This window comes from Gymnogyps californianus, chromosome 13 (genome assembly GCF_018139145.2).
Source record: "Gymnogyps californianus isolate 813 chromosome 13, ASM1813914v2, whole genome shotgun sequence".
Classification (NCBI taxonomy): Eukaryota; Metazoa; Chordata; class Aves; order Accipitriformes; family Cathartidae; genus Gymnogyps; species Gymnogyps californianus.
Genome location: NC_059483.1, coordinates 1,082,734 through 1,109,146, shown reverse-complemented (window position 1 = coordinate 1,109,146; position 26,413 = coordinate 1,082,734). Strand labels below are relative to the sequence as shown.

The following is a 26,413-nucleotide window of genomic DNA, read 5'->3' as shown; positions in this document are numbered from 1 at the left end:
GGCTCCTTCTTTATTTTTGAGAGAGAAAAAAAATGGTATTTGCAGAGTTGCTTTCCTAATATTTTGGCTGATCAGCTTAATTGTTTTTCTCCACAGCCCTTAAATCGTGTCTGTTCCTGCAGCTATTACTCAGGCACTGCTTCCGCAGATATTAATGTGTATTTTGTTTAAATACCGAGTGCCAGTGTCAAGCCCTAAGCCCTGTGCTGCTTGAGGACTGGGAGGAAATCCAGGCAGTGTCTCGCAGGTTGGCAAGGACTGGGGCGCAGCCAGGGCATTAATCCAAACTAAGGAAAGCTGGTTATATTTTAACACTGTCCAAATATTAACACTGCCCAAAAGGATGTGGAGGTGTTACCTTGACATATCAGCGTCCAGAACACCATCTTCTGTCGTCAGATGTTAGGTCTCTAAGACACCTCTTTAAATGCAGGGCTTGGCCATAAACTATGCAAAAGAAAAGACTGGGAGCAAGGAGGAAGAAAAGCTCTTGTGACAGTGCATGCCTTTACGAGGCCTTGTCTCTTTCTGAGGGCTTCCATTGCGACTCGTCTAAAACCACTGCTGCTCCGGCGTCCTCAGGCTCCGAGAGCGGATGGGCTCATCCCCGGGGCTACGGCAGAGCTGCACTGACCATGGGTCAGCGCTCAGGATCTGCCCTTGCATCAGCCACCCACAATAATTCTTCTTCAGAGCCACACTAAAAATATTTCCCATTGTTCCTGGTCTACTCTAGGTGATGTTAGCATTTTTTCTTACTGTTTGCAGGTCAAAAAAAATGTGCATTCGGGACACTTAGAGACATTTACCCACTTTGCAGGGACTTTTCAAGGGAGATCAAGTACTCCAGCGGGGCTTATTGTTTTGCCAACACCTGATTGCAGGGGTGCCCGGTGCCTTCAGAGGAGCACGAGCCAAGGCTACAGCAGGGAGGCTGCTGCCTGGGCTCCAGCGTGCCCTCGGCAGCGTGATCCTCGGCTCTCCCCAGCTCGGTGGGCTTGCTTGCAGCCCCTCGAGCGCAGCAGCCCGGGGGTTAAAGCCCTTGCTGCCAGCGGCTGGGTCTGGGCGGGAGACTAACCGCAGAGCTGAACCACTGGCAGACAGTTGGGCTCACTCGCTCCCAACACATGTCTGCGTTATTAAACACAGCTGGGAGAAAAGCTGGTAGGGGGAATCCTGAGCTTGGATTCGGTTTTTGGAAGCGCTGCCGTCCCCCACCTGCCCCCCCGCCAGGTTTCCAGCCAGGGCTGTTCCCGACCCCTCCCAAGCCGCACAGCGCATCTGCTGCCTTCCCAAAAAGCACACGAGCAGGGGCTTCCCCCAGCCGCATCGCTGTGGCCCCGTACAGGGATTCCCCTACCCGCAGACCTGCTTTTGCTCTGCTGGGGAGCGTGCTCGCTTCTCGGTTGCCAGCGGGCAGCCGAAGCGCCCTTGCACTGGCGAGCCTGGCATCCCAGCTGGCTGCTCCAGGGCCGGATCCTGGGAGCAGCTCCCCCCTGGGTGCTGCCTGACCCGGCCACGGCACCCCGGGTCACTGCCATGTGCATAGCCCTGGGGTGAGGCTTTGTTTCAATACGTCATGTCGGGTTAAAGTAAAGGGACACCAAGACCTCTCCCTGTCGCTTGCTCTTTGCCGTCCTGCTGCTGCAGCGTGGTGAGCGGCTGCCTGGGGAAATGCCAACGCTCTTGATAAAACTGGGCTGTATCAGCAACTCGGCAAATCCCCAAGGCACCACTAAATACGAATAAAGAGGGAATAATCCAACCCCCAGGGAATCAGTCCCCGAGGAGAGGCCACCCCAAGATGTTCCTGGTGATTTTGGAAGCCGCCCTGGCTCCAGCCTGGGTGACCGCGCTGCCCGGCACCCATGTTTGCCCTCCTCGGCGTGCCAGGCATGTGCTCATTGAGGCACACCAGCCAAAAGAAGAGCCTTTTGATTTTTTTAGTACAAACAAACTGAAAAAGTTACAAATATCTTATCCTTAAAGACTTTTTTTCCCCCCAAAAGGACAAAAGTTTAGACAAATCAAAGCCTACTGTTTACAGTTGAAAGCAACCAGCAAGGAAACTGCATCTTCTGCTTTGTTTAGAATAGACAAGAATTTACTGCACTGTCGGGGCACAATATTTAAACCATAAAAGTTCAACAAATGGTACATGTTTTCCACTAACCATGGCAAATGCCACATGCACCCGCATGCCAGCCAGTGGCATGCAAACCGCAGGGGCTTTCACCAGCCTTCTCCCATTCTCCAGCGTGCTGGGGCTGGCTGGGATGGAGTCAGTGCTCAGCTGCCTGCAGCCTATCAATACGGACACTGCCCTTCCCTGCCGGTTGGTGTTTGAAACGCCCAGCCCATAATATTGTGACACGGACATTTGTTTAGGGTAGGAAGTAAAGCTGCTCTTAAAGAGGAACCTCTTTTTAGTACCTATGGAAATCAAGCCAGTGTCACAGGCAACGCTTTTTCCCATCGGAAGGAGTACGCTGCAGTTGACGGCATCAGTGGCCCAATTTTGTCTTTTCTTGTTTTACTTTTTCCAGAAATCCTGTCCTTTTATCTTTCATACCCTATGGGCAGTTTGAATGTAACTGATCTATCTCAGGCTGCAGCCTACTCTTAAATCTTCAAGAGGAAACCTTTCTTTCCTTTTTTTTTTTTTTTTTTTTGGTCTGGCTTTAAACACTTCAGCAAGGCATGGCATTTAGATTTTGCATCAGATATCGCTGGTTGTCGTATCCCAGTCAATAGTCCCTCGTGTGACATACGTCTAGGCTTTGAAAGAGCATAAAAGTACCCTTTGATTAAACTCATTGGGTTGCATTCCCCTGTGGAAACTTGCTGCAGCCAGTTGAGTAGCGGCAGGGAAAACCTGGCCCACTCTGCCTGGAGTGAAGAATTTTGGCATCAGGTTTTGGAGGCTGAATAACAGCCTGGAGAAAGAGTCAGGGCTGTTGCAAGCACCAGTCCTGGAGAGATGGAGACGGCAGTCAACACTCTTCATGGCAAAGCCCAGAGCATTCAGGGAAGAATATCTATTTACAGCACCAGAAAATTTGCCCCAGGATCTTTCACCACAAGAAAGCCAAGATTATTCAAGGGTTTTCCTACAAATGCTGTTGCCTGGGGGGGGGGGAAGTCATCGTCTTTTTTTTTTATCGGGACAAATTTTGAAATATCAGTAGCTCCAGCAAAACTCTCGAGCTAAGTTTCGACCAATTTTGATGAAAATATTGTATCAGGATAAATGTGTCTTCCCTGAAGTAGCTGTTCTTTATGGTTTCTTAGTCACCAAAAATGTGACTTAGAAAGGCTGCCATGAAAGTGAGTATTAATCTATTTATCCTCTTCCAAGAAGGAGTAAGCTTTCCATCAGAATTAAATTCTCAGATTACCTTTGGTTCTTGATTTCACTTAGTTCAAGAAAAAACTCCGGGCAGAGGTAAATCAGGGTCTGGAAAATTAAACAGTTCTAGCACGGAAATGGATGGGTTTATGGATTTCAAACGCGGGGTCTGCCTGCCCTGGGAACGCGAGGTCAGAGCAGGGGTCGGGGATGGGTCGTGCTGGCGTGAGCCTGCCCGTGTCTGCCGTGCGCCTTGTGCCCAGGGCCACGGTGCGGCCAGCGGCCAGGGCACAAGCCGCTCAGGTGGCGGAGGGGCAGATCGCTGAAAATGCATCTGGCCAGCAGGTTGACGTTAAATACTTTGGACTGGTTTTGAAGGCAATCAGATTTTTAGCCCACACCATCTGTTTCCAACTGAGAAACAATGGGTTGGCAAAGCACCAGCCCCTTATGGCAGGGATCAAGGGATAAATCCGAAAACCCAAACCAGATGCGTTTGGTTGTAACAGGAAGCCGTTGCACTGCTTTAGGCCTCTGATAAAATATATTTTCAAAGGGCTGACTACGGCCTCAGGCAATGAGCCTCTTGGTATTAAATGCTAATCGCAGACCCTACAGAGAGCCCGCAGCTTGCTCACGCAGCCCGCTCCTGGCCAGCAGAAAGCGGAGTGTGCAACATCTGTGCAGGAACACCAGCCCCTCACTCGGAGTACGGGATTTTTAATCTTCTTGTTGTTTTGGCTGCTGTTAGCAAAAATTCACACGAGATGGCTGCAAATAGCTTCTCCGGGGGCTTCTGCGTGAATCCCAGAAACCTCCAGCTCTGCAGGCTCCTTCGGTGTCCCCAGCCGCCCCGCTCCAAGGGCCACCCCAAGCTCTGCAGGGTGGGCTTTCTAACAGCGGTGGTCCCAGGTCACCTGTGGGTCCCTGCGGGGGCATGGGAAGGCACCAGGGACTGCTCTGCCTTTCACCCTGATCTCCGTGTTACAGGGCTGATGCTGGAAGATCTCTCCAGTGTCCTCTCACCTCCTCCTGCCCTTCACCAGAGGTTTAGGGTTGTGCTCGGTGTTTGTGCATCGACGCCTTTTCCTGTAAGCCAACGCGGCAACGCTTCTGCTTTCCTTTGCACAGCCGAAACACTGATTAATTTAAGCCTTTCCCCTGCCTCATAGCTCACATCCATATTTGCATGCAAAGGTAATGCTGAGTATACATGCAGAGGCCAACCATCCCCTCAGTGGATGAAACCTGACCAGTATCTGCACGACAGCAACTAGGAAGAGGAGAGGTGCTGTACATGGTTATCACAAAAAGCCCAGAAAGAGCAGTGGGGACAGCGGTGGAAAAGGAGAGCACGGCCGTCCCCAGCCCCTCCGTCCTGAGCCGGGGCGGGGGGGGCTGCGTTTGGCCACAGCGGAGTTTTTGGAGGCTGCCAAGGGCAGGCGCCCGCCGGGCTGCGGTGCCCGGGTCTGAGCACGGCTGGCAGGGCTCTGCTGCAGCACCCGGCCGCTGGCTCTGCCTGCGCTGCCCTTAAAGAGTGTTTCAGGGCCGGGCTTCGTACAAACTTTATGCAGGTAATCACACCAAACTCAGCGCCGTTGCACAGCGCTGAAGATCTTGCTGCTGAGTTTATGGGTGCCATCGGTGGGGTCCAGCTTGCACCACATTTCATCAGATGTTGCTATTTCATGCAACTTCTCCTCCAAGTCTGGCTCAAGCATAATGGTGTGCAGTTGCTGCTCTTACACTCTTCATAAGAAACAGCCCTGCGACCATACAACCGTTAATAGCGGTTCCAGGGCTCCAGGTAACTTCCAGCTGGATTTCAGCTTTCTCATTTTTAACCGCAAATTTTAATGTCTGCTGAGCAAATGTCAGTAATAGTGATGAAAGAATTTTTTTTATGATTTACTGCATAAAACAGAATTTGCAACCTGCCAAGGCCTGCTCCAGAGGTAGGTTCCTCATTTTGCACTAACTTTGTAGGAGTGCTGTTACACCGTGTGCCTCCGAGGATGAACGCTATCCCAGTGTTTCCTTTGTTCTGTTTGTTTTAATGGAGAAAGGAGTTCTTTTCCTTCAAGTGGCTTAGAATAAAATAGAAATTTTTATTATTATTTCATACATACAGCTCATAAATCTTTCCCTGGTAATGTCAGCAAGCGCACAAGGCACACCCGAACGCCGTGGTGGAACGTTGCTGAAATTACACCGCTCTCTGGCAGGAGCCGAGGTGGGAGCAGCCGGGAGCAGAGGAAGGACAGGACGGCCCACTGCAGCGGCTGCCACCACCACGGCGCGTGGCCGACGGGTCGCAGCCGTCGCTGATGCTGCGTGCTTCGGATCCGGCCTCCCCACGCTGCACGAGGCTACGGAAACGCTCCTAGCACCCGCTGCAGGCTGGGTGCTGCTGGGTGCTGCTGGCCGCGCTCGGGACACCTATGGGTGCTATTATTTTCCTATGAATTCAAAACAAACGGAAGCAAAGAAACCGGAGCCGTGGTTGCTGGATCAAAAGCACGGCGGTCCAAGCAGTTCAAATGCTTGTGCATGCCCCCGGGAGCCTTCCCCGGCCAGGCAGAAGCAGCACCCTGGGTGCTCACCGTGCCCTGGGTGCTCCCGGCCCTGCACAGCCCCTGCAGCATCCCTCCCTCCCAGGGGCCATGGTCGGACGCTGAAGCGGGGTCTGTGTCCCTGTGCCAGCGCTGCCGCCAGGTTGTTCAGCTGGGAAAAAGCCAGCGGAGAACTGGAAAGGAAGAGAACGAGCAGAAAACCCCTGTAAAAATAAAACGCTGACAGTAATCTACATATCCTGGCACTGCGTTTAATTGCAGCTGGATGCAAAATTCCAGTTAGTTTTGAAGTATCAAATATAAAGTGATGTGTGTGAGCCCAAATCACAGCTCTCTGTGAGAGATCCTGATTCTGGGAAAACAAATTTCAAACAGTTAAGAAAAAAATACAGTTGAAACACTTCAATTAACTGCAGCTATCATATTTTCTCAAATTTGTCTTGGAGCCTCCCTAGATTTTCCTCCTTAATCCCAAAATGAAATTCAATTTATTTCATATGTTCTTAGTGCCTGAACCAATTAATGTATTTTCTTGTCCTTAAAAACATACTCTTTTATGATAGCGAGCCCTGTAACCAATTCATAGTAATTTTGAACCCAAGAACTACACAAAATAAAGCGTTAGAAACATTTGCCTGTCTGGGAAAGCAAGGAGCTCCACAGACAATCACACAACCTCTTTTGAGCTGCTGCCCAATTACTAATTACTTTTCTATTGCAAGGGCAGCCCTGAAGGAGCAAAAATAGCAGAGAGCAAAAGATAAAATCACTTCTCTGCTAGGCTGTGCTTTGACAATGCTAAGACCGTGCAAGCTCCCAGCTACAGCTCAGGCAAATAAACATGTCACCTGTCTGGGGAAACGGAGTAACGTGGCCAGGAGTGGAAAAAGAAAGGAGAAAAAAAAAAGGCCTGATAACGCTGCATTTCAGTCGGTTACAGAATGTGTCTAATTAGTGCTTTCCTTGCACGGTATTAAAGATTTGTTCTTTCTGTTGCTTTCCTCTGATTTAGCAGGCGTGGTGGAGAGAGCCCTGTGACCTCGGTGTCTCTGCAGAGGGTGCTGAACGGAGCCGGCCGGACAAGCCGGCCTCGGATCACTCCCCAGCGCTCCCCAGGAACTGCAAGCCTACAACTAATATTTTGCTACAAGGTCTTGAACTGCACAGCAGCGGGGCTCTGCATAATTGTTTCCTAAACAGAGACCCGTGCTCGGCACCCGGCTCTAATCCCTGGCAGGGAAACCATTGCACGAGCAGCTTGCTGCGGCGGATAAACCACTGGTGCTGCTCTCCCCTGCGTGCGCCCACTTACCGCGCAAGTGGACGCTGAGTATCTTCAGCATCTCCTTAGACATCAAACAGCCCAGGCGAGCTGCGGTGCCCTCCGCGGAGCCCGGCTGATTCTGGAGGAGGCTGCCTTGCTGAGGAACTGCCCTGACCGATGCGCTGCTGTGCGCTCTGCCTTGCTTTGAGCAGCGACCCAGCAACCCCAGCCCCAGCCCCAGCCCCAGCCCCAGCCCCAGCACACATTTGCCCGCAGAGGTGCCTCCTGGGGAGGGAGACGGCGGCAGGGTTTCCTGTGCTGACCCTTGCATTCACTTGTAAGGGCTTTTTTCCTTCCCTTCCTGCGTGGGAGAGGTATTTCCTCGGTTTTCATAAAGCAGGGCGAGCGTGGCTAGCTGATGTCTTCACCATCTGCGCTGTTCCATGTCAAAAATAGATGCAAGGAGTCAAGGGGACTCCAACACCCATGGAGTTACCAAAGGGATTACTGCAATTCTTGCTGCTGCTTCATGTATATTGCCTCAAATATGGCTTTTTTAATGTTTTTCTGCTCTCTAGGTTCTCATTATAAATAGTCAGAGCAGCTTACACTGGAAAATGTGCTTTATCTTCCTTGTTGTCTCCCTGGTGGGGTCCTGTTTGCACTCCCCCATCCCCACCCGAAAGCTGGCCCCAAGGTTGTCCTGCTCCCTTTGCCCCCAGGACGCCTCCCCGAGCTGTTTCATCACCCACAAGGTATGTGGCACTGAAAAATAGGGTTTCCTGAGGCGGGAATAAAGGAGCATCCGTGAGGGACGGGCACTGGCGACCGTGGCCCCGGCTGCCTGGTCCCAGCCGGTGGTGATGGACATCCCAAACTAAACAGTCCTGAGCCATCTTATTGCCAGAAATACCGGCAGCATGAGCTGGCAAAACCACTTCTTGTAATAAAATGACTCAGATTAATTCTTAAATGTAGCAAAATAAATTGGTTTATCTCTTAGGAGTCATTAATATGCGAGTTTTGTTTTGTTTGGGTTTATGCAATCAGGAAATATCCCTAACCCAGAAATATCCCACTTCATCTGAGTTTTCAAAATTAACCTTCTTTTTATTTCTAATTAGTTCGTGGCACAGGATTTTTTTATAGTGGGGTTTCAGCCAAAAGGAGATTTATAGAGTTGGGCTGTGAATTTCTGAGATGGCAAGAAGAAAGTTCTGGAGTAGGGAAATAAAGCCGGTTGTCCCAAGGCATCCCAGCAAAACAAAGCCAGTTCTCCCACGCCATCCCAGCCATGCCGTGCCTGGCACTGGGCAGGCAGCCGCCCCGGTGCAGTGTCGGGTCTGCCAGGCGGTAAAGCTGGGAGCACCGGCACGGAGAACAGCCCCGCTGCCTGCAAACACGCGACGGCAGGACTTTGGTACCAGTTCCTTAGCCTGTCCCAGTGGGAGAACGCCTCTTTCCCCGGGGGTAAATAATTGCCAATTAAGACACTGGTCTCATCGTCACACGTTTGTCAGGACTGGCGTTCCCCTTCCAGCCAGAGCTGCCAGGCAAGAACCAGCTGCCGAGCGGTCACGGGCTGCGATGCTTTGTGAGTGGGACAGCAACAGAAAACCCCAGTGGGCGATCTTCTGACGAGGCTGGAAACAGTCTGACACTGTATGTGTGGATTATTCAGTAAATAGTGGAGTTTGGTGGGAGCAGGATTTAGAAGAGAAACCTTCATGTAAGCTGTGTAGCTGGTTTATTGTTATTCCGAGGGCAAAAGATGTCTGGCTTGTACCGGAGGAAATAGCACCTCTAATTTACTGCAGAGCTGCCACCAATTTACTTGGCCTCGTCACCAGTAAATATTACTGCCAGATCAGCCAGAGCCGCAGGGCGGGCAGGGAGAGGAAAACTACTGACGTGGAAAAAAACCCGGCTCGCTGCAGCCCGCAGAGCTGGAGCCGACCCTCCAGCGCTGGGCAGGATTCAGCACGCTCGCCACGTGCCAGCCGCAGAGCCCCACCGCATCCCAGTCTCTGTGCTGTGGAGGAAGGTTTAAAGCTCCCTTCAAACGCAGCCCACGGCGCTGCTCGGGCTGCATTTCGGGCTGACGGCCCCGCTGTCCCCAGGTCCCTGCCAGGAGGGGACACCGGCCCCGCGCCCCCCGCCTCCCCCCCGGCACCACGGCTCCTTGTTCTGCTGCGCAGGGACTCGCTGGGGCGAGGATAGCTGTTTGAATCGACTGCTTGGTGGGTGATGTCACCGGAATCGCAGAGAGGAAAAGGCCAAATAAGGCAGCATTTTAGTGAAAATACGTCCTAAAATGGGAGTTTGACTGATGATTAGCGAGCGCAAAACGCAGATATGATATTACCATGTTGAGAGCGCGAGAGCCCCGCGCAGCCTCAGACGCTGGAAAAAACCCTCCAGGACCTGGAAAGATGAGAGAAAAAGCAGCCTAATTCAGAGCAGTTTTCTCCACAAAAGCAGGCTGTGTCAGGAGGTCAGTATGTGAAGAATCTCGGTGCTAAGGCAGATGGACAGATCAATGCAGTGAGAATTTTTTTTTCCTGGGAAGATACAGTTTTTTGAAGAGCGTGCTTTTGGCTTTTCAACGTAAAGCAATGAACCTGCTCTAGCAGATAGAAGAAATGTTATTTTAAAGGTGCTAGAAGCAAAAACACATGGAGGAAGCTAAACTGGGTTGAAGAAGTGGGGAAGGGAAGCGCACAGCTCCTTTCCCCCCGGACCCCCGCGCTGCTGCCTGCAGCTCCCGGGGCTGGAGCCGGCACTGGTGGCCATGGTGGCCTCAGGGGACCTGGGTGGGACAGGGGAGCTGGCTGGAAGCTGGTAGGCTTCGGTGCAAGGCTTCATCCCTCCTGGCATGGGGGAGATGTTTGGGTTATCCCGGTGTGCTCAGGGGCCCTGGGGGAGGACGGAGCTGTAGAGGGGGGCTGGAGGGAGGGGGGCCGTGGGGGGACCCTCGCCAAACCCACCAGGAATCCATCCACCTCCTGTCTTCTGCGGTGCTGCACTCCCCTGTCACCAAGAACAGAAGAGTATGAGCTGAAAGCACGGCCGCTACAAGCAATTTATCATATTTATTGGATGAAATTGCATTTAAGGGCTGTTGTGTCAAAAGCTCGAACTTGTTTTATAAACTCTCAAAGACTCGGGGGGCAGGGGGGCCGTGGGAAACTTTGGACTCGCCTGGCAGAGTTTGCTCCCTTCATCACAGATGGGGCCCCCACCAGGAGGAGACTCAGACACGTGCTGCAGCGACTGAAATAAGTCAGTTTAAGCAAACCTACAGTTGGGCTCAAGCTGCAGCCTGCATTCCTGCCATTTGTTACCCCGGGCGGCTGCACGGGCACACGGGGCGGGTGTGCTCAGGAGCAGGCTGGATGAATTCCCGGGCAGCAAGTCCATAAAGAATAATTAAGGAACTAGCCAAGGCCCCCGAACATCCCCAGTTACGGTGCTGGGGAACATGAGGGGAAGAGATGGCAGAAAATGGCCACGCTCAGGTGCTGTCCCCAAACAGCATCTCTGACGGTCCAGCCAGGCCTGGGTGCCTCTGCTCTCACCCAGCAGGGCCTTACAGAGCTTCGCTTTCTTTAAAACACAGGATAAGGATTTCAGCATCAAGTTTCTTTCCTTGTTCCCATGCAGCATTAATAATAAACATAGTAGTGCAGTCATTAATAACAGTAATGACCAGTCCTCTCTGCTAGTGAAGACACTGAGCGCAGGCTGGCAGGCGGAGCGGGAGCGCAGAGCTCTGCTTCCCTTCGCCGCGGCAGAGGCAAGCCATCACTCCAGGAATTTTATAGTTTCCTGTGAAAGAGGTCCTGCTCATTCATCAGGCATTGAAAAGTGTGCTCAAGCCAAGAATGTATTTATTTTTGATCTAAATATAGTTGAAGTTCTATTAAAAAACCGCCAGGAATGGCAGGACTCCCACCCCAAGGCGGTCACGGGGGGAGGCGGCACCCGGCGCTGGGTGTCGGTCCCTCGTTCCCGTGTGTGCCTTCATCCAGGGATGCTCGTCCCGCCTTGGCTGGGTGACGGTTTAGCACAGGGACACAAAACCAGCACGTGGGCACGGGAAGGTCTGACAGCCCCACGGCCTCCCACAGCCTCCGGCTGCTCCCACTGCCTCCTCCCCGTGCCCAGGTAAGACATCGGCGGCCACAGCGTTTCCCCGAGCACGGGAGCACAGGCAGGTTTGAGCAGTTAGCAGAAAGCAGTGATCTAAAGGCCCCGAGATCCCTCCCGCGGTGAGTGCCCCCCACCCCTGGCCCCGCTGGGACTGGGGCGGTGCGGGGCAGGGCAGGAGCAGGGATGTTGCAGACGGAGGATGTCCGACCAGCCGTCCCTCTGCCCGTCGGCTGCCACGGCGGGATCAGGGTGCTGTTTGTTAAGAGACCACTGTTTGGCCCTTTCCATCCTGGCAGCAGCAGCAGAGAGGATGAAGTTTATCATCTCGTGCTTCGAGAATGACTCGATGAGAGCGAAGTGGGGTTTGTGTTTGTTTCTGAACAACCACTAGCAACTGCCCAGTCCAGAAGGAATCTGGCCTGATGATTATTTAGGCTATTTGGATTGCTTCTAAAGCTTATCCAAACTGTCCAGTCCCTCTCCGTTGGTGGCTCAAAAGAAAAACACCCCCCTTTCTTTCCTCTTTGTCCTGATGGTGGTGTGTGGTCTTCTCAAACAGCAAGGTACCCTCCAGCAGCCTGAGAGCCAGCCCTCCGCAGAGGACGGGACCCTGCCTGGGGATGGCTGCCGGTTGCATTTCGCTGCTAGCCCAGTCACCTTAGCAGGGCAGCCCCCCGGGAGTCAGCCGGGCTGCTGCCCCCCTCTCCCGGTCCCAGCCCCTGTGCCCCGCAGCATCCCGGGGGCTGAGCACCCCTGCACCTCCCTTATCTCCCTTCTCCCCTGCCAGCCCTGACTGCCTGACATATGGGAGCCATTTCTAGCTCTTCATGTGCTCTCTTTTGTTGTCGTTCTTCTCAACAATGTACCTTCTGTGTGTGCAGCAACTCATACCCGTCTCTATGCTGATGTGCAGCAGTTTAGGTCTCCCCGCAGGTTTTGTTGCCCAGCTGCCAGCTGAAAGGGCTCTGGGGGTGCAGGAGCGGTGATGGGAGGAGGGGGCTGCAGCTCAGCTCTCGCCCGGGTTTAACCCTTCAAACAAGACAAAACCAAGCCCCGGCTGTGGCTGCAGAGACTGCAACAAAGCTCCTGCGTGTGAGCGGCGTGGGCTCTGCATGACTGCGGCCGATGGTTCCGCTGGTCCTGCAGCTCTTTCCAGGGGACCCCAGCACCAACGCCGGCGCCCGCTGCCCTGCGCTGCACGGGCCACCCGGTACAAAGAGCTGCAGGATCAGCTCCTCAGGTCATTTTTCAGCCTTACACAGGTCAGGGAGTTGTTTAACCTGAGTAAGGCTGGACTAAAACTGCGTTAGATGCATCTGCCTAAAACAATCTGTCACTGCCAGGCAGGCAGCCTGCTTGATTTGTGTGCCCTGCTGGCCTGCTCCACTGCGCTTGGCTATAGAAAATGCATAAGTATACACACACACACACACTTATATGTATATGCATATATATATATGTATATATGGGAAGGAACAACTCTGTGTGTGCATCCTCCAGTGCTGTCTAGGGAAACCTGCTCTTACCTCCTTTGTGCTCCGGAGTCCCGAAGCTCTGAAGTGAAGGGTTAGCCAAAAAAAGAAGTGACATCCTTGTGGATTTTTAAAAATGGAATAAACTTTTGTTAGGAACAATTTGGGTGGTGTTCTTCCTCTTCTGGGGCACACTTATATGGGCATGCATAGGCTAAAGAGCCAGTCCAGAATTGGCCATCAAAAAAAACCCTTTAAATATGTGTTTTAATAAGAAGGCGTTAGTGCCTGCGTTCCCTTTTGCTGCAGAGCACTCAGCGGCAGCGGCGGAGGCCCCTCAGAGCCACAGCAACCCGAGAGAGAGCCGGCTGCAGAGGTGGTGCATCTGCCGCACTTCCCTGCGGCTCCTTGCCTGCCCGCACGAAGGCCCGTTTGCCCGTGGCTCTCGGCATCCTGCCCGAACGGAGGCCTCGGAGCACGCCTGCACGGTGCTCCTGCTTGCAAAATCCCCCAGTGAAACTGGGTCGGTGTCGGGCTGAAACCAGCTCTGATCTGATACCCTCAACACACCCACCCTGAGGGCATCGCTCTGTGCCGGGGCCGATGCAGGAGAGCATCGCTCTGTGCCAGGATGGCAGCTGCTGCCGGCGGCTCTCCCTTCACAGCAGAGTCAGGAAAGCTCCTCTCTCCCTCGCTCCCTCTCATCCTCTCTGCTTACACATTAGCAGAAACGGCATGGGTTTTTTTCATTTTAGAAATAGCATTAGAAAACGCTTCCTTTACAAAGTAATTTTCAACTCACTTGTTTCAAATCTGTCAGCTGCTAAATGTGTTTCCCCAGTCATTTTTTCCTTACTCTCACCCCTCACAATCCCCGTTCAAGCCGATGTATGGGTCTTTATCTTTTAAAAATTTCCCAGCCCCTCGAGCTGTGTTTCTCCCATGCGGATTTTGCTGTGATAACTCAGCTAGCACTTCAATGACAGACAAGAAGGCTCGCCAGGCTGCAGGCGAGCACATCCCCATTGGGTGCAGCAGTCTGTTGGGGCCACCAGTACCACCCCTGCAAAACCCCTCCGTCAGGCCCCAAACAGCACAAGAACTGTAAAAAATCACAGGGGAGGAGGGGAGGGTTGTTTGGTTTGCTTTTAAATATGAGCGTTGGTGTCTTTCTGTTTGCCTGCACATTTCTGAACAAAAGTTTAGGGTCTGTTTGCTTCATCTCCTCAAGCTCTATGCTGCAAACACGAGTGTTTGCACTTAAGTTAAATTAGCCTTAAACCCAAAGCGAGCCGAGGTTCTCCTGCAAGCTTTGCTGAGATAAATGTTGCAAGATTGGCGATAAAAAAGAGGAGGACGTGGCAGAACCGCCTCCTGCAGGCTCTTGAGCCAATGCCCCTTGTCTGGATGAGGCCCGGGAGCGGGTGCTGTCCCCAAGGGCAGAGCTCATCGCCCCCAGCCCACAGGGACAGGGGTCACCCCACGTCCTCTCCCCCTGCAACCTCCTGCTCTCCCCATCCCTGCAGCCGCCGAGGGCATCGCACGCAGTGCGTGCTGCAAGAGCCTTTGATTCTCAGACAATAATTTTTGTACTGGTACAACCACCCCTCAGATGGTGTTATGGGTATTTTAAAACGAAATCCTTTAAAGTTAGATTTGCTAATTGGATAGGTTTTGAAATATATCATTATAGATTATGTAGTAACTCAGGAAAACTGAGAAATAAAACAAGGAAAGAAAGGCACCAGTCATAAATTGCATGGCTGGACTGAAAATGTCTCTGTCAATATGCATCACTTTAATGATACAGCATTGCAACAAGAAAGGAAAACATCCACGGGGGGAAATCTTTACCCAAAGGCCTGATCCTGCGCCCAGCGGGAGGCCTGGAGCTGGCCGTGGCTCCGAGATACAAGTGGTTTGGAGGGAGGGATCTCACGGTGTTCTTCCCCTTCTCCATTTTGTTTGCAGTCCTCTGCTGCGGACGCCAGCACACCCGGTGCGGTGGGAAAGGTCCTGGAGCATCCCCGAGTCCCGGCAGGCGCAGGGGCTTCGCTGGGCGCTTGCTGCCGCGGTTGTGCTTTTCTCCCAGCACCGACTCTCAGAGGATGGTGCAGCCGCAGCAGCACCGCTCGGGGTAGTCCAGCGCGTACACCTTGTTTTCCAGCCCATAGACGTAGTAGAGGTAAGGCTTCCCTGAATACTGGTAGTGGACTTCCGTGAGGGGGATTAGCTCAATTGTTTGACGCTGGGAAAGGAAAGGAAAAGCTCAAATTCAATAAGCAGTTTGGAGCAGAGGCTGTATCTCGCTTTAGACCAACACATGTAGAGAGGAAAAAAGCCCCAACTTTTAGCCACAAGCCTCGCGGGTCTGAGAGAGCTGCTGCTTTGAGAGGGAGGAAAGAAAGTCTGATGGAGACCAACCAGCCCATCACTGCAGCCATCAAAAATTCCCCGAGCTGCAGCTAGCATGTTCTGGCCCGTGCATACTAGACCATTTTTACTGCATTTATAGCTAGTTAAGCAAATTCTTTAAATCCTTTAAACCCTTGTTTCCAGTCCTCGGTGCGTTAACATATGCCCCCGTCTCATGCGTGGTTGAGGTCTGTGTGTGAACGCGGTTCCCTGTCCTTGCCCTGGGAACATGGGAAAGCCACAGGAGTCTGGATGTGCACCAGCAAACACTGGCGTTGGTGGTGAACTGTGGACACACGTCACCTCTGTCCCTTGGAAGCAGGAAGAGACTTCGGTGATGGGCTGCACCGTGCTGTGTTACTGCAGCAGAAATTGCTGCAGATTTAACCCCTGCTGCTCCGCTCCCTTCCCTGTCTGAGGGGGAAGGAAGCTGCTTTCATCTCCACTTACCTGGTAATTTTTATTCATGGCTGAATTACAGGAGATAGGCTAGCATCAGTGCTGCGGTGGCACCTTATCTCCTCATGGAGGGCCCTGCTTTCCTCCTCCCTTTTCTTTGCAGAATGAATTTAGCAATTCCTGCCTCTCCCTAACACACACCAAACCCAAGTTTTGGTGAATTTTTCATCTGTGATCAGCCAGGAACCCCGCCGGCTCGAGCCCAGCAACACACAGCAGCCCCTTAGGGCTGCTCGGTGGGATGGGAGAGGGAGGGGAGTCGAGCAGTGCCCGGCAGCCGGTCAGGTCTCCTGAGCAGCCGGTGCAGCTCCGGGAGCTGCTGAGCAGCAGCAACCCGGCGCGGAGCCGAGGGGCAGGCGACCGCCCCGGCTCTCACCTCTTGTTGCAATGACACACGAAGTCTTGGTTTTAAATAAAGCTCAACAAGCCCAGCAAAGTCTGCCGGGCTCCAGCCCCTCTAACCCCAGAGGGTATTTACCTCCAACACACGGCCAACGTCGTAAGAAGCCAGAATAGCGTCAGCCAAGCAAAGAAGAAGAGATTCCCCCCCTCCCGCCAGCTTTTTCCAAAAGATGCTGATTATTAAGCAGAAGAACTTCAGCCAACGACAAGCAGAGGGAATGAAAAATTCAATGGTGGGGACAGCGCCGGCAGAAGGCGGCCCGGATCGGCATAAATTCCACATGGTGCTGGGGATTTGGCGGGGCGGGAGGTTTTCAGCACCTGCTTTCCCATAGAGCTAGAGGATGCTTTGGCTGGTGTGCAGCAATCTAGTGAACAAACTGCCTTTGATGCTGAGAAGGGGAAATTATAGGCTGGAATTAAGTTGGAAGACAGAAATTTGCCAAAGAGCTGGTTTTGACAGACCACATGGAAAATCAGACCATCTCCCTTTAAGTTTATTTTGGTCTTTCAGTTTACTTGCATTTTTAATGTGAAACCTTCTCTTTCCTGTGGGTGAAAAGACAGTATGTTCTAGCTAAACTTTTGCATTTGCAATCACATTTATAATACCAGCAACAGAGATTACAACACTCTAGCAAGAATCAGATGGAGTGGAATTCTAATGTTTATTCAAAATTAACTTCTAAGACAAAAATAGTGGTAATAAATAATGTTTGCCAGGGCTTTGAAACAGTAAAAGGAACACTAATAACCACAGTCGCCCACATCTTTCTATACATGTCTGAAAAATTATTTCCCTGGTATTTCGCTTGATAATTAAGATCTCTTCGATAATCAGAATTTCTTTTTCATTTGCTAAAGATGACCTCTAAATAAAAAATGAAATCTGTTACTATTCTCAACATCTTACTGTGTCTAACCAAGCTCACTAACCAACCACCATTAGCTGACCCCCCCGGGTGCAGGGGTGTGCAGCAGGCGGGGGGGGACGCGCAGGCAGCTCCGCTCCGGGCTCCCCCCTTACCTGCCGGAGGATGCGGGAGGACGTGGCAAATGCCGCGCTGTGCTCTGCGATGGCTCGCTGCGAGGCCAGGGAGATCTCGGGATCGGGAAAGTCGATGACGGGGTACACCTGCAAGAAATAAACCCACCCGCGCAACAGAGAGACCCTATTTGTCTGGCACAAACATAGTCATTTCACCTGTTACCCATACACGCAAGGAAAGACCTGGGCATATAACGGAAACATACAGAATAAATGCTAAGCTCAGAGTCCCAAAGGCACGTCCGTCCCGCCCCAGCAAAACGTAGAAGTGTCCAAAATAGGGACCGTGCCTCCCTAGACAGAGGTCGGTGCTGCCCGTGGAGCAGGGCAGCACGGCGAGAGGCCGCTGTTCCCAAGCTGGCAGGTTTGGTTAAAAACTGGCACGGGGTGACTCGGTGACTCTGCGCCCCAAGAGGATTCGCTGTCACCTTCTTCCCGCAGCGCAGCACTGCTAAATTTGAAAGGTTTTTTTTTTAAAGCCTCTCTGTTTTCCCCCAGCATGTGGAACATTTACAGAAGAAACACTGGGCTTGTGGGCAAAGCAAACTAGTCATGAATGCAGCTACTTTTTGCATGGCCAGGAGTGACAGCCACTTATGTGAGAGGCCCACTGATTTTAATGCTCATAGGACTTCAGATCTAAAGCATTTGTTGGAGAGTGACTCAGATGCTAAAGCATCATTCAAATCCCAGAGGGATTCTGCAACACCAGATGCAAAGTCTTCACCACAGATGCATGACACTGAGTAATAGCTCTCTGGGGGAGAGCTGGTCCGTGCTTGGATGGTGCCTATCTCCCCGTCTTGGTACATGACTAAAGTTTCTACAGGTTACTGCAAAACAACTAACAAATAATAAAAAGGCACAGTTAAATCCTCCTCATTTGCATTTGCATTAAAAAAAAAATCAAGCTGAAAACTGAGCAGTACAGAAATGGCATTGGCTGTAGGAGAGCACTGTGCTTCAGCCATTTTCGGACTATTTTGCCCCAGACTTTTGCAGGTATACGAAGGCAGATTCCCTCTGGGAGCCCTGTACCACAGGAGCTGGAGGAGAAGTGATGTCCAGCATTGACGAACATCTTGTTTAAGGGCCCTGCACCCGCAGGTCCCCACGGCAGCCCAGCGAGCAGCCCTGGCCAGCAGCAGCACCTCTGTGCTGGATCCCCGGCTCCAAAGCTGGCAGGATCAGCTCCTGCCTGCGGGATGAGCTCCTGGCGGCTCTGCAGGCAGGTGGGTTTGCTGGTTGATGGCAATGCCACGCAGGCGCTCCGGCAAGGGGCAAGAGCCGCCGTCCCATGCCCTCTCCCTGCAAAGCCTGCAGCCAACGGCGCTGATGCTGTGCAGACAGTGGAAAATGTGCAAGGGGCAATATAAAAAGCCCCAGGGATGGATGTGCTGCTGGATGTCTCCTGCTATTGCTGGAGAGCTGCGGAGAACGACTCTGGGGTGGGATTTCCACTAGTCTGGCAATGGCCACCAAAAGTAACGTGGGGCAGTTGAGTGCTGACTGCTGCAGCATGCGTTGGTCGCATTTTGTCAGGCAGAAGACCCAACAACTCTCAGTTCCTCAGAGGAAGCTAAGGATGCTCTGCACTACCTAGAGGCAACGTCCCGAAGCCACCTCGTTGCTTTGGTCCTGGTGCCACACTGTCAGACCGCACAGGTCACCGGCGGGGACCCCTGCTCCTGCCACAGCATTTCTGTTCCAGCCTGAGAGCTCCCTGGCCCAATGCCCCCGCAGCGAGGAGCAAAGTCGCGGTCTCCCCGGGGCTGCTGATGGAAAAAGACCCACTTTCACTGGGTTTCATAGTCCCATTGCTCCCTAAGTTTCTCCTGACTGTAGAAATGGGAAAAGCCGTGTCCCGCGAACAGGAACTTGGCAGCTCTGCTGCAGAAGAGGGCACTGGTTATCGCCGTGTCCAGAGCAGCCGCTGGCTGCCGCAGCAGAGAGGCACAGCCATTTCACATCCCCCCTCTTTCACAGCCGCGCAGGGAGGGATCCCCTCCGGCCCCGAGAGTCGCACTCACCACCACATTCTCATCTTTAAATATATTCTCTCCGCTGACTTTGCTGAGCAGCTCTCCTGGGAAGTTCAGATGATGCTCAGAAACAAATTCAAAGACATTGTTCTTCCTGCAAGAGAGAGGGAACACAACTGAACGATCCGAGGCTGGTCGTAGGGCGCTGAGCTACCTCCAGGCTTTTTCTAAAAGCCCGAGTAATGCTTGAATGCACCCTGATTTCCGAGGACAATAATCATGCCTGCCTAACCTTTGTGCGCTCCCGCATTAGTTTCTTAATAACCTTGTATATGCAACAACCATGGATGACTCTTGCATAAATAATCCTGAAATCAGACCTTCATGGTGATCACCTTGCTTTATGGCTTTCAGAGCCTCCTGCAGCTATTAACTCCTTGCTGCAGGAGAGGTCTCATATCCCCTTTCCAAAGCCACAGCTCCTGTTACAGTGAACCATTTTGCTCTATTACCTGTAGGACGTGGGCATGGTTAGTGGCTGATGGTGGCCTCCAAAGGAGCTGAAGGTCTCATCTGGCAGAGCTGTGCTTGTCTGGGGTAGCACAGCCCTGGGGCCCCCGCGCCCCCCAGCAGTCCCACCAGCGTGATGGGCATGGCTGGGGCAATTTCCCATCTCTCAGGATGGACGGAGATGGTGTTTTGAAAAACGAAGGTCTTCACACAGGGTAATTGAAGGCATTTTTGTACAAAAATGGGAAAGCGCTCAGGAAGCACCCAGCAGGGCAGGTAATGGCTTTTTGCTAAAGCTCACAAGCTAAGATCCTTTTCAGCCCCATCTGTTATCTCTGGCACTCGAGCTCCCAAAGGGGAAATGCCAGAGCAACACGGCAGCCAGCAGCCCGCGGCCGTCACTAAAGCCCCAGAAAAAGGAGCTCGGCCACTGCCCCACGTCGCCCCTGGCTGAGGGGGCTTTGGGTCTGGGCTGCGCCAGCTCGTACCGGGCAGAGGCTCAGCCGCTCCGTCTCCATTTCTGACTTCTTGTGCGACCTTGGACCATCCTTTACCTCTGCTCCCACCACGCCCCGTGGACAAGACTGCCGTCATTAAGGACTAAAGCCGCCCCTCTAAGCCCCCCTTTCTGCCTGACCAAAGGCCATTAATACTCTCCCAGCTTCCCCTTAGGGACCCCAGCTGAGCTCCCAAGCCTTGCAGTAAAATAAGGAATAAAAGTAACAGCTCTGAACTCCTGCCCATGCTGCTTACCAGCTTATCACCAGCTGCTTGAAATGTTGGAGCTTTTTCTCTCCCTGACAGGTCGCACAGGTCTTGCTGCCCCGGCCAGAACAGGTATTGCACCTTTGGATGCAGCAAAAAGGATTTTAAACAGGATTTTGAACACTGCCCACTTTCAGAGGCCTGCGGACCTGAGGGTGATTTGTTTCAGACTCTTTGTGTAGCTCAGCTGGGTCAGCAGCTACAGGAGTCAACGGTAGCACATGCACCGCACATACGTCTTCCCCCAGTCTGTGACTCAAGGGATATAACATATTTGCTGGGAAAAACAAATGACTAATGCCAGCCTCAAATCTATTTGTAAATGTGGAATTAGTCAAAGAATGTATTTGTACGTCTAATTAAAGATAATCACAATTTCCCTACACAACGGTAGGAAGGCAATTGTCACTTTGAAGACGCTGCTGCCTGTGCTTTTAACAGATGCAGGAGGCATATGCTTATGCATGGAGCATTTTGATTGCATCAGTGCAACACAGATTAGCAGCAGTTAACAACTGATTCATTAAGGCTCTTCAAGCCATCATTAGCCCCAGTGGATTCATGCTTTAAAATGACTGCCATGATTATGCACGATACCATCTCTGTTATTTTAAACTTAATGGAGCCACATAAACAAAACAGTTTTAGAACAGTGCCTTCTTTTTTTGTCACTTAAAGATCATTTTTAAGCCTGTTAAGTTTCATGTTTGGAAAAAAGCAGAGGGTGGTAATAATTCTGCAGGCTGCTCTGGCCGTGAAACCTGCCAAACCCCAACCGGGCGCTGCGGGAACCGGACCTCAGAGCGGCTCCGAAGTTTGCTGCTGCCGTCCCGGGCCGGCTCCCTCCAGCCCTGTCCCACCACCCCCTCCCCGGGCTCCGAGCCAAGCGGAGCCCACCGAGACCCAGGATGGGAGGTTGAGCATGGACCTGGAGAGAGTCGAAGCCTCTTGCCTGCCGCAGCTCCTGAAGGTCTGAGAAACTCTGCTTTCATTGGAAAACCCAAAGCTTTCTCCAGTTTCCCAGAGAAGCTGGGAAATGCGACAGTCTTGCGACAGAAAGGTAAGAAAGGTGAAAGAAAGGCGAGCCAAAAAATTATTATTTTCCCAGCACTTAAGAGCTTCTCTCACGAGTTTGGGATACCCGCCTGGTTTCTGAATGCTGAGGGTGGGCCACACAGAATGAATAATAGATGTTAAAATGAAAGCTCATTTAAAGATCAGAGGGGGAAAAGGCTATTTCTAACCATTTTTCCTGGAGAATAAATCTAATGCTGCACTGCTTTATCTGTTAGGTGATCTTCATGGTAGAAAATAAAAAAACCACACAGGCGCGTAGAGCATGCCCCAGCTCCGCACTGTAACCTCTGCCAGCGGCACGCGAGCAGAGTCATTTTGGCGCAGCCATACTGGATTAAGGGCTTCTTTCCCCTACCAACTTTCCAGTCTTTTCCTCCTACCGGCAGACCCTCAGCTGATAACCTCCACCAAGCCAGTGGGACTGGGGTGACTGGTTTCTACTAACGATACCGTTGCATGAGCAAACACGGCCTAAGGGAAGCAATACGGTTGGAGCAGAGCCAGACTAACTGACGCGCAGAGCGGAGCCCATCGTACCTTTTGCGACCTGTACCTGAACAAAGCTGGCATCTCTTTTGCTGCTTTAGCCTCCGTCGGGATCCCTTGCACGCTACACACCTCGTCTACAAATACACCGAAGAATTAAAATAGGTGGTGACTGCTAGAATAAAAACGTCAGGTTTATAAATCAAAAGCTTTTATGCACGTTACCAAAATAATTGCTAACTCAGGCTTGCAGAGAAAGGCATATGCCAAGTACGTACATTGCAAATGAAGAGTGCACAAAATAGCTCATAAATTGTGACCCTGGATTAATTAGGTGTTCCAGTCAAACTCACCAGTGATGCAAACGAGACACATCATAGGTTGAAATGCCTTTTTTCTTACATGCCTGTTTTTCCGCTGTTATTTATTCTTGTAGTTAGTAGTATACTTTTATTTAACTATTCGTATTTAATCAGATTAACTTAAATTAAGCAGTAAATTTGTGCAATAACAATACATCTTTTGGCTGTCTGGGAATATCTGTGCAGAGGAACAAATAAAGACAGGAGGCCAGATTTGTAGCCGCACTCGCATCCCTGGGTTAAGCCTCCTCTCCCATTCAGAAACCCCAAATAGAGAACTGAGCATATCCGAAAGGCAGCACACAGTTTGCTGTATTTCATGCCTAAGATCTAACCTCATTTCAACAGTGGAGAAGCAAATTCTCCTTTTCCTCTCACCATCATAACACGTAGCCTATCGATTGAGGACGGGTAAGACATCTTTGCTACCTGGGCAGGACTTTGACAACCCCATTCCGCATCTCTGCAGGACCCGGGAACATCAGCTGGAAACTGGACTGAACACGAGTGGGTTTGGGATACGGGGTGGTAAAGGGGGAATAAAACAGAACTTGCCCTCAGATTTCCAACCCTCATACAAAGTACAGTAATAAGATAACATGTGTTGTAATTTTGCAAATGAACCCCAAACTTAGAGGAATAGGAGATGCAGGCTGCCTGGCGGAAGGCTTCCCAGCTCCTTACCCGACCTGCCCCATGGCACACCCCGCACTTGGACCGGCCGTGACCGTGGCATCTGTGACAGTCCTGAAATCAGAAGATTATTCATGCACAGAGCCGCCCAGGGATTTCGGATATCTCATATTATGCACATGCACTCTTCCTGCATCTAAATTCAGCGATAAAATTCTGGTCCTAACAGGACAGAATCCAACACCATAAAACTGTGCTGTACGACCATTAAAGGAGTCATAAATAATAATTATTTAACAAAGGCAAATGTCTATGTAGTGCTGGCAAAAGAAAGTAATTTTTTTTCTTTATTCATCATTTCACTTAAAAAGTAAAATAAATTGACCAGCTATAGAGCTTGTCAAAAGCTAAATGGGAACTGTCATGCAAACAAATGTTCTGCTAATGTTGAAAAAAAAAATTGAACAAAAGAGGAAAGATTATCCGGTGCTGTTTCTTGAAAAGGCTGCAGCAAGATTTGTCCTCAAACTTCTAGAGGAAGAAAGCACCAGGAAGAAGGGATCTATGACTATTTTCCCTGGCATTTAATGAGGAAAAACCCAAGAAAATGAGAACTGTAGTGACGTGCCCGTCACTGTCCCGAGGAGCTGAGGGTCCTGGGGAAGGGACAGTGCCCCGGCATGGGGCTGCTCCCCGAGCCCCAACAAGCCCATCGGCTGGGGAAGGGGCTCCCGCGAGCAGCCGACAGCGAGCGAGGACTCACCCTGACCAGCGCCGAGCAGGGCACCCGGCAGCGCCGCGTCTGGCCCTGGAAGAGCGGGGGGGCCCCGACCTCCATGTCCCAGGGGTCCAGGGGGGCGTCCCCAGGGGGTCCAGCAGCTCCGGGCTCTGCAGGAGGGGACGGCGTCTTATCCACCTGGCTGGAGGTGGTGCTTGGATGCTGGCCGGCTCCCAGTGCTGCTGGGGACCGGCCAGCTTTGCTCCTCATCCGCATGCGGGCGTCGCACCAGGGACCGACCCTACATGGTCCGTGCCACCCTGAGGTGCTGAGCATCCTCCTGCCGCCACGGCACAGCCCCCGTCTCCCCCCAGCCCTCCCAGCAGACCCCCCGGGCCAGTGCGGGCACCTGGGATCAGCTGTCACCCAAAAACCGGGGGCAGGGGTCCCCCGCACTCCTCAGCAGGTCAGTGCAGAGCTCCACTGCACAAGAGCTCAAGTGCCCATCTCAGGTCTTGACAAGCTTTGAGTCTACATGGCATGTGGTAGGAAATTACTGCTGCGGAGGCAGGGACCTAACAGCCTCTGCTCCCAGGGCATGCCACAAAACCTCCCCTAACGTGAGGAAAGCCAACTCAGCTTGTAAAGGAAAGCATTTTGCCCCAGCTTCGCAGGCCCTGCAGAGTGCAAACGGCCACAAGGGATCAGACAAACCTGATGCACATTAAACCAGGCTCAGGTCATCTCCAGGAGCCACGCGAGCCCTGGATGGCGAGCACTGCCACAGACCCCAGCTCCAACGCGTGGGGCACGTCCCATGAGAGCTATTCCAGTGGGATTCAGGGCAATCACTTACTGGTGAAGGGCTCGAACGCCCACTCGCTTAACCTCGACTCACTGAACGTCTCCAGTCGATACTAGAAGAGAAAAATCAGGCACTCGCCACAAAGACAACTTGCACAAAGCAGGCATTTAAATTTGAACCGTGACTTGCTAGTAACGGGCCTCGGGAGCATTCCCAGACTCTTCTGTCTCCGAGTACAACTTGCGTAAGAAAAACTGCTTGGCACTTTCACAGCAAAAATGCATTTTGCCATTGTTTGGAGAATCCTGTGGCTTATTTTTTAGGGAAGGCTCAGATAATGTTTGTGAGTAATCAGAATAATCTCAGAAGTGGAACTAACACTTGCGTAAGGGAATATCTGCCCCACAGTGCCTATCAAAGGGCACTCCCAGCACCCTGCTCCTCGATGCTCCTGCATTATCCCCTCCAAGAAGCCCCAGAAAAGGGAGCAGAGGTGGGCACAGCAGCACTCCCCTGCTCGGCTGCCCAGGCAGGACCCGCACCAAAGCCTGGCACAGAACCCACCATTTCGGTTTGTTGGGTGCTCCCCCATGGGCAGCGATTCCCCAAACCAGGACTGACTCAAGAGCCAGCTACTAACGGCAGCAAGCACCAAATCTGCGATAACTGTTTTCAGTGAGGGGAATGACAACAGGGAATCAAAGCCCACGCGTTGCCTGTGAAATTAAACGTTACCAGAATAGATTCACGGCTTGGGGGATGCGTGGCATTACAGGTCACTCAGTGCTTGCCTGGGCCCAAAATACCAAGCTGCAGGGCAGGTTCCTGCAGTTTAGGTAAGGAAAGGGCTCTTTTGCCAAAGCTAGGCTGTCAGAGAAGGCTTCCAGGGGCTTTGCCGAGGTGGTGCTTTACTGTAGAGGAGGATGGACCTTTCAGCTATAAAAGCCCGTAGTCAGCTCTTAGGTAGACCTTCCTTGGAAAGCACTTGTATGGCTGCGTTTAAAGTAGGATGAAAGCCATTTGATTTAATGAACGGATGGTTCTGTGTGGCCCGATGTCACTACGTAATTGGAAATTATCCCAGCCGCTCAGGAGGGGTGCCCAGGATGCCAGGTCTGGAGGTACTCACTCGGTACATCCCCAGGTGCCGCAGCCGCCGGATGGCCAGCTCTCCTGCGGCTCTGCTCCCGTAGCAGCATCGGGAGGCCACGAAGCGCAGGAGGGCTCGCCTGGCCGCCGCCTCTGTCATCGGGGGCACGCTGGGAGGCAACGGGAACAAAACAGGTTTATACTCTTAACTTCTCCTAAAGAATTAGCTGGAAACATTCAGTGTATTTAACCTACTGTAAAAAAGTGAAGTAGAGCCCATTTGGGAGCACCCACCTCTTTTACACAATCACAGCTGGCACCTTTCTTATTACAAAAGAAAGAGAGATTTACATTCTAAAAAATATCTTCACGCAATATCAGTAAGGTCAGTATTAAAGAGTGGTCTAAAATAAATATGTGTGTGTGTAAACCCTTGCCTCCAGCAGGCTGGGTAAAGGAGAGACGGTTCGAAATATCATTGTGTCTTTGCAACCTGCAAATCGATAGCTTCCCTGTCAGCTCACGGGATTAGAAATGGCACTCTTTATTTTTCCAGACCCAAGGACCCCTGTTACTCTGAGCTGTTTCTATTTTCAGTTAATAGAAATAACAGCAGAAAGACTAACTTGTGCACGAAGCACATCCCGTGCCCGCCGTGGCACCCTGCAGCAGCTCTGCCCGGGCACGGCTGGGGTGGCAGGTCCCCGGAGGTGTCACGGGCAGTGCAGGGCACTCCTACCTCCCCTGCCAACAGGACTAGAGAAAAATTATGAGAAAAGGAAAAAATAAGCCTAAAAGCTGGTTCTCAGAGGTGGTTCCTCAAAAATCCTCATCAGTTGTCTTTGTAAGTAA

General features: G+C 51.9%; 1 protein-coding gene across 1 annotated transcript; it reads right to left on the bottom strand.

Annotated features, from left to right (window-relative positions):
• Positions 1 to 14,817: 14,817 nt before the first annotated feature.
• Positions 14,818 to 25,724, bottom strand: SSUH2 (ssu-2 homolog). The gene is made up of 9 exons (XM_050904925.1): positions 25,602 to 25,724; positions 24,524 to 24,584; positions 23,713 to 23,837; positions 23,001 to 23,063; positions 22,006 to 22,091; positions 20,380 to 20,472; positions 19,165 to 19,270; positions 17,114 to 17,221; positions 14,818 to 15,058 (listed from the first exon to the last, which is right to left on the bottom strand). Exons 1-9 carry the CDS (start codon positions 25,719 to 25,721, stop codon positions 14,912 to 14,914), a joined length of 909 nt encoding a protein of 302 aa, XP_050760882.1. The 5' UTR covers positions 25,722 to 25,724; the 3' UTR covers positions 14,818 to 14,911.
• Positions 25,725 to 26,413: the final 689 nt, after the last annotated feature.